General features: G+C 38.3%; 3 protein-coding genes across 4 annotated transcripts; 1 reads left to right on the top strand and 2 right to left on the bottom strand.

Moving 5' to 3' along the window:
- Positions 1–676: 676 nt before the first annotated feature.
- On the top strand, positions 677–2956 carry p47 (NSFL1 cofactor p47). 2 transcript variants are annotated; one of them, XM_011312939.1, is made up of 4 exons: positions 677–773; positions 1592–2051; positions 2137–2422; positions 2524–2956. In XM_011312939.1, the coding sequence occupies exons 2-4, from the start codon at positions 1730–1732 to the stop codon at positions 2858–2860; spliced, it is 945 nt and encodes a 314-aa protein (XP_011311241.1). In that variant the 5' UTR covers positions 677–773; positions 1592–1729; the 3' UTR covers positions 2861–2956. The 2 variants fall into 2 exon arrangements, with proteins under 2 accessions (XP_011311241.1, XP_011311240.1); XM_011312938.1 differs by having other exon boundaries at positions 678–912.
- Positions 2957–2984: 28 nt separating this feature from the next.
- LOC105271406 (uncharacterized) lies at positions 2985–4795 on the bottom strand. Its single transcript, XM_011312941.1, has 3 exons — positions 4705–4795; positions 4359–4627; positions 2985–4211 (listed from the first exon to the last, which is right to left on the bottom strand). The coding sequence occupies exons 2-3, from the start codon at positions 4461–4463 to the stop codon at positions 3021–3023; spliced, it is 1296 nt and encodes a 431-aa protein (XP_011311243.1). The 5' UTR covers positions 4464–4627; positions 4705–4795; the 3' UTR covers positions 2985–3020.
- Positions 4796–5628: 833 nt separating this feature from the next.
- Positions 5629–6303, bottom strand: LOC105271431 (larval cuticle protein 8-like). The gene is made up of 2 exons (XM_011312984.1): positions 6264–6303; positions 5629–5964 (listed from the first exon to the last, which is right to left on the bottom strand). The coding sequence occupies exons 1-2, from the start codon at positions 6270–6272 to the stop codon at positions 5629–5631; spliced, it is 345 nt and encodes a 114-aa protein (XP_011311286.1). The 5' UTR covers positions 6273–6303.
- Positions 6304–7225: the final 922 nt, after the last annotated feature.

Consider the following 7225-nt stretch of genomic DNA (forward strand, 5'->3'; position numbering starts at 1 on the left):
GACATTGCAGTTAATTTTTAGAGTGGGGGAATCCGACGGGTTTTTATTTAACTGCACAATATTTTGAAAAATCTTATTTTCGATATTTTTAGAAGCTGTGTTTAGCCGCGATACCTAAAAATGATGTAAAACTTCAAATATTATAGTCCTGGAAAGTGCGGAGATGGTAAGAGTCAACAATTAATAATTAACAATTAACAATTTTCCACTCTTGCATTTGTTTAAATTCAAAATATGATGCTCAAAAAAATATAATGATAAAATGATTCATCAAACTGTCATGACATCTAAAAAAATGTCGACCTCAAAAAAATGTAAAGTAAATCCAAAAATTATCAAAAACCGCGCCAAAATTCCGGGAAAAAATATTTTAAAAATCGATTATATAATAATAATCATAATAATAATTTATTTTTGAACTCACTCGTAATTTTCTTTTCTCAACAAAAAGATGTTTAAAAATTCATAAATCTGACTTTTCTATTATTATCTGTAAAAAAATTTAATTTTCAAAAAATTTCCGTTTCACAAACAAGTTCGATAATTTATTAATTAGGGAGTAATATGAAATATCTGAAATAATATTGATATTTGTCGAAATTTGATTAAGATAAAGCCGAGTGGATATGACGTTTTTCAAATTTTTGGCGCCACCAGTCAACCTGATGACCTGACGTTCAGGTTATGACATCCGAAAAAAACGTCGACACTCGGTCACTCTAGTTCCTCCAACTGTTTTGTTATCCCTCGACGGCAACCTGGACTAACACAAGGTGATAATCATATTAAATTCTTCTGTTAATACATAAATTAATAACCATGGATGATGTTATATCACAATTCATGGATATAACCGGGGTTGAACGAGAAAGAGCCGAATTCTATCTCGCCTCGTCAGCTTGGCAGTTAGAGGTGAGACAGCATATTTAAAAGACAACGAGAATTATCAGCTTATTACCCATCGGTTTTTTAAATCATATGTTTTCTCCGTTAATCCGATCTTTTAATTGATTTTAATTTGAATTTATATTTTTCATAAGTGCCTAGTCTTCTGCCAAGCAAATATTTTCGGTGAGGAATTGAGAAATTCTTTTTATTTCTGAACATTCAGTTTCTGGATATTCAACGAATATCAATTAATTTTTTATTATTTTATATTTTAAACAATTTTAATTTATGTCATTTCTTGAACTCGTCCCCATGTTTTCTGTAGTGAAGCGGTAAAACGGGGAATATCTCCAAAACGGAGGGAGCTATCGTAATTGCGGTAATAACTTTTTTTGTAGATCTAATTAGGGGCTACAAAAAATGTCCTTATGAAAATTCCCGATCTTCGGCATTTCCAGAGATATTTGTGATATTGTCATTAAAGCACTAGGTCGATTAACATCGATTTGCTTTGCTCCTAATTTTAATTAGTTCAAACGATTGAATAAAAAAAAGCTCATAGATCCTAGTTTTTTTTTCTCTTCACCGGTTCAGGTTTTAACCTCAAGATATTTTTCGTTTATTTTTTTTTCATCCCGAATATTATAGAATGAAAATTTGAAATGAAAAAAATTGAGAATTGATGAATTAATGACCATTGAAGGTTGCACTGGGTAATTTCTACGAGGACGGTGAGTCAGTTGCGCCGGAGGGAGTACCTGAGATAATTTCAGCAGAGGTATCGAGAGAGAGATCCTCCCCAGAGGATATATCCCAGGCAGAGGTGACAGAATCCACCCCGATGGATCCCTCCAAACAAAAATCCAAGCCAAACCCCAAGACAAATTCCCGTTTTGCCAGTCTGAGTTCCCTCCAGAACCAGGAAAGCAGCTCCGACGAGGAAGGACAGGCATTCTACGCGGGTGGATCGGCAACAAGTGGACAACAGATCCTGGGGCCCAACAAGAAAAAAGCAGACATCATCAATGACATGTTTAAGACGTGCCAGGAGCAGTCAGTCCCTGGAGATGACAGGCCCCAGAGCCATTGCTCACATCAACAGAGACCCAACACTTTCAGTGGAACTGGTTATAAATTAGGACAAACTAGTAATGATACAGAAGGTGATTATCATAAAAATGAATTTGTTTATTTGCATTTTGAGATAATTGATTGTTTATAAATATATTTGTTACTGTTCGCCATTAGTAATCCCCGCGTCACCATCTAGTCAGCCCAGTAACAGAGGATTAATAACCCTGAAGCTGTGGCGTGATGGTTTCACCATAAATGATCGTGAGATTCGATCATACACTGATCCGGAGAATCGTGAATTTTTGGATGCTATAAAACGGGGAGAAATACCAGCTGAGATACGTGCGGAGGTGCAAGGGGTTGAGGCACGTCTGGACATGGAAGATCATCGTCACGAGGAATACGTGCCACAGAAGCCGAAAGTCAAGGCTTTCGCTGGGCCAGGGCACAAATTGGGGAGGTAATTGATTCATTAACTCATTTCAAGATCTCGAGAGTGAACAGTGTCATCAGTATTTACAAAAAAATGAAATAAAAATTGAATAAAAAAATAATTTTCAGTCCATCGCCAGCAACAGTAGGGATGACAGTGCCAGTGGACCCAGCAGATCAGGCAGCCAACGAATCTCAGGCTCGTAGCCAATTGAATGTGGACACAAACAGTCCCACGACAACGATTCAAATAAGACTGGCAGATGGTCAGAACATTCGCGAACAATTCAACCTGACTCACACAGTCGGTGACATAAGGAGGTACATAACAACGATGAGACCCCACTACGCAATCCAGGAATTCCGTCTTCTGACAGCCTATCCAACAAAGGAGCTCACTGAAGAGGACAAAACAATCGATGAGGCTGGCCTCAAAAATTCAGCTCTCATGCAACGCCTTAAGTAGAACCTTTCACTATTATCCCCACCTGAAATATTCTTACTGTTTTTAAGCTCACGTTTACAACAGATCAATAAAACCTAGAATTTGATTAATAAGTAATCCCCATAATACTTTTCATTCTCAAAAATCCTTGTAAAATCCTCTTTATTAATTACAAAAGCAATCAATCTCCAAATAATCTACCAGTGAGATAATACTGAAAAATATTGGACCCAGGGGTGTTCTCTGCGAACCTGAGCAACTGATTCTGGACAACATCTTCACCTTCACACAATTCGTATCTATAAATCCCGATGAGATCATCAAGCTTTTTCCTAGCTCTTCCCTTTCCAAAGGGCTCGTCGTCCCCAAGTTGGTAGACACGTCTCTCCTCTTTGCTGCCCTCACCCCTGACTCTTTTCGTCGTCGACAAGATCATGGGTGTCGAGAAATTGAGATATTCACCAGGTCCCTCCATGCAAAACGCGAAGGTCCTCATTCCGAAGGGTCCCCGAGGATTATCCCCTCCCGAGACCTTATTGAAGTCCAAAACGACACTCGCCATCGTCGAATGGTACTTCAGATTGACGTACTCATTCCAGGCAAGGGTGAGGGCAAGCCCAGCCCTCCCAAGACCCCTGTAAAGACAGTCGACCTCCACGAGGTGCCTGATTACCCTGGGCTCTACGTCGTATGGAAAATTCCAGGAGACCGTCGAGTACGTAAAATTCATATTCAAAACACGAGATAATGATTTCATCCCTGAATTGAAGGTGTCAGAAATACCCGAATCGTAGACGATGAAATTCCCCAGGCCGATATTCCTGTGGAAGGCCACGAACGTCACCAGATCCATTCTCTTGCCGATGAAGGCGTTTTTTGCTGGTGTGGGGGCGACGCAGACGACAGAATCATTTTTTCCATCGTTTTCGGAAATATTTCGGACCTTTATTGTGGATTTTCGAGTGTTCCCTGCGTCGAGGAGCTGCACACCAGTGATTTTATCGTGGCTGGAGATCCCCAAACTCCTGCACACCAGAATGAGACCGTAGAATTTCTCATCTCCGATGTAGGCGAGGTCTAGGGTGTCGTCCTCAGAGGTGATCTCGAAGGAGAAGTTCCCGGTGACTTTTCTGGGGCTCTCGGGGTTAGTGAGGATGCTGCAGGTGATGGGGTTGGTTTTTAGGTAGCTGGTGCTACCAAATGCAATCACTCGGACTTCGTCGTTGACGTGATAAGCCGAGAACACGTGCAGATTGTCCGTCAGTCGTTGCCACGTCGACGAGGGCTCGGAGAAGTCTCGCTGGAGCTTGTCTGCCAGGAGGCAAGTCTCGTTCGATGGATTTCTCGAGGGGCTCCCAAAATAGTTGAAGACCTGCATTAATTGAAATAAATAATTATAGTAGTAATAATAATAATAGTAAGCATCATTCACTCCAAAAACCGGAGAATAAATTACTCGACTTGTTTAACTATTTATTTTAATTACCCAATTACTAATTATTTTTTGGTGAACACTGACCTGGAGGACGAACCTCAATTTGTTGTATTCGTGACGATAGAACAGAAGGGCGATAAGACTGAGGGCTGCGGTTAGGGCAAGAGCTGCTTGATAATATTTCTTCATTATTAAATTTTTAAGAATATTCACTTGTTCCGAGTATTGTCCTGCGTACTGATATGTTCCTATTTTTAAAATTATTGTGCGAATTTCTTCACTTTGGAAGTTCGGCTTGCCTCATTCCTTGTGGCTCATCTCCAGGAAGAAAGAAATTTTGGAAGTCCTTGAACCTGTGGGGGAATCGATTATTCCTGGATTTTTATTTTTTATTTTCCTTTCTTATTATTTTTATCAGGTGATAACTGACCTGGGGGAAGGTAATCACCGATTAAATTGATGGAATGACATCCTGGAGTTTTTACTGAGTTCTATGTTCAGGATTCAGGTTATAAACTAATTAATAATAACAGGTTCGATGGACTTGATTGTGCGCAGGCGCTGGCGAACGCGGCAAAAATAAAATTGAAGGCCCGCATGTACTATGGAATATTATCTTCACTGTGAATTTTATATTGTTAGTGCAAAATATTTTTGAATTGTCATACTTGAGCCAGTGGAATGTTTATAAAAAGATAATGATAAATAAAATAAAAAATATAAGAGGACGAGAGAACGAATGACAATTGTAAATAAAAGAGCATTTTCCTACGGAATTTCTTTTTATGTAATACGATGGATATCTTCTAATTGTTATAATGGTTTTTAAAAAATGTAAATTAATGGATAAATGTTAATTAATGAAACTCAAAGACAATGGATTATTTCCGTGTAAAAACCGTAACAATCGCTTGATCGTGAACGCCGCTCATTAATTATGTGGCTCGTTAAGATGATTGTCACTCCAAAATTTAATTCAGTCCTTTGCGTTGTTTTTTTTTCACTTCTATGTGGAACGTCTTCAATTTTTCATTAGAAAATTACAGAAAGATCACGAATTTTCATGAGTATTAGATCTTGTCATGCGATTGAATTGTTTTCTTCTCGAGCCTTGGATAAGGTTTGGTGATAATTCAATTTGGAAAGTGGAGTTTTTACTCAACAGGATGCAGATTAAAATCTATCAAAAAACGAAGAATGGATTCGAGAGAGGAATTTGTTAACGTGATTCAATTCGATTGCTCCTCAATTAAGGAAAATGTTGAGTTTGGGTTAACTCGCAGAAAAAAAAAAATGAAACTTTGGTAAAATCGGTTGTTTATTGAACTGCAAAGTGAAGAGTGATGAATGAAATTTAGGCAACAGGAGCAACAGGGAGATGAGCACCCTCTGGGTGGAATCCGTTGCTGTCAGCGGTGTAGTTGATGGTGTAGGTGACACCGTCCTCCCCGACGAAGCTGTATGAACCCCTGACGACGATCGCCTGAACGGGCTTGCCCTCCTCGTCGACGGCTTCCTCAAACTGTGCCTGCTCCTGCTTGCTGCTGCCGTCAGAGAGCTCATATCCGTACTGATAGCCCTCGGGGAGGCCATTGTTCTCGTGGAGGGTCTCCTTCACCACTATCACCTCCTTCTGTTCCTTGGCTGGTGCAGCCAGGGCAACCGCCACCATCGCTACCAGAACAATCATCTGCACAAACCAATCATTTATTAATAACCCATTCAATATATTATTCCACTTCCATATTAACTCATTCTAATTTTTTGCCATTTCCCATTTTTTAAATTATCAATTAAGTTTCATTGAATCATCCATCAGCCGGTCGTTCAATAAACTAATCAATTAATCAGTTAGTTAGGTGGAACGTTGATTATTCAGATAATCAATTAGCCCCTGGTCGCGAATAAATTCACTCTTGCAGTTTAATTAATCCAATAACTGATCGGCTGTACTTAATATTTTATAACTGACGAAGAATTGAGACACACCATTTTCATTTTGGAGTTTGTTTTTTCAGGAGACCGTTGACTCGAGAGGAACTGATGTCCACTGATCATCACCTCCCAACTTATATACTGCAGAAAATCGATCACTCCCCACTCGATATTTTAACGTTTTTCAGTGATGAGCACTTGATAATCTTTTGAAATTTCTACGGCATTTCGAAATTTTTCCTCCACACCTATCCTATCATTTTGTCGCTTACGGAAATTAAATAGAAAGGGCGCATCTTCTTGATATTGAAATTTTCGTTACAGCCATCACGTGATTTAAAGTATTTTCGAGGTTTTAGAATTCGGACTAAATGTCAAATCAATCGTGTCAACATATTTCAAGGCAATTGAAATATCTAATAATATTCATTTTTATGGAATTTCGTATGTGCGATTTATGAAGAATATAATTTAAAAAATGGACAATCTTTTTTTTAAACCTTTACAGATTTTTGAAAATAATAAAATGGCAATTATAAATTTGACAAATCATTCCTCAATGATATAATCATTGACACGCACTCGATATTTATTAAATCGATATTAAAATATTGATTGTTCGATTCCACTTGGGATTTTTAAAATAAAAAAAATGAAATATGTCGATTTTTTTTATTTTAAATCGCAAAAAAAATCGCTAGAATTCCAGGAAATTCATTCACCTTGCAGTATGTTGATACGATTTACTTGACATTTAGTCCGAATTCGAAAACCTCGAAAATAGTTCAAGTCACGTGGTGAAACAGTGATAGATCGAAAATTTAAATATTGAGATGAGTCCGGGAAGATACGTCCTTTCATTTCTGTAGGCGACAAAAAGGTGAAAAGGGGGTGGGGGCAAATTTCGAAATATAAATCTCAAGAGATTATCAAGAGCTCATCACTGAAAACGTTAAAATATCGAGTGGGGAGTAATCGATTTTTTGCGGTATATAAGTTGGGAGGAGATGATCAGT

This window comes from Fopius arisanus, unplaced genomic scaffold (genome assembly GCF_000806365.1).
Source record: "Fopius arisanus strain USDA-PBARC FA_bdor unplaced genomic scaffold, ASM80636v1 scaffold00109, whole genome shotgun sequence".
Lineage (NCBI taxonomy): Eukaryota > Metazoa > Arthropoda > Insecta > Hymenoptera > Braconidae > Fopius > Fopius arisanus.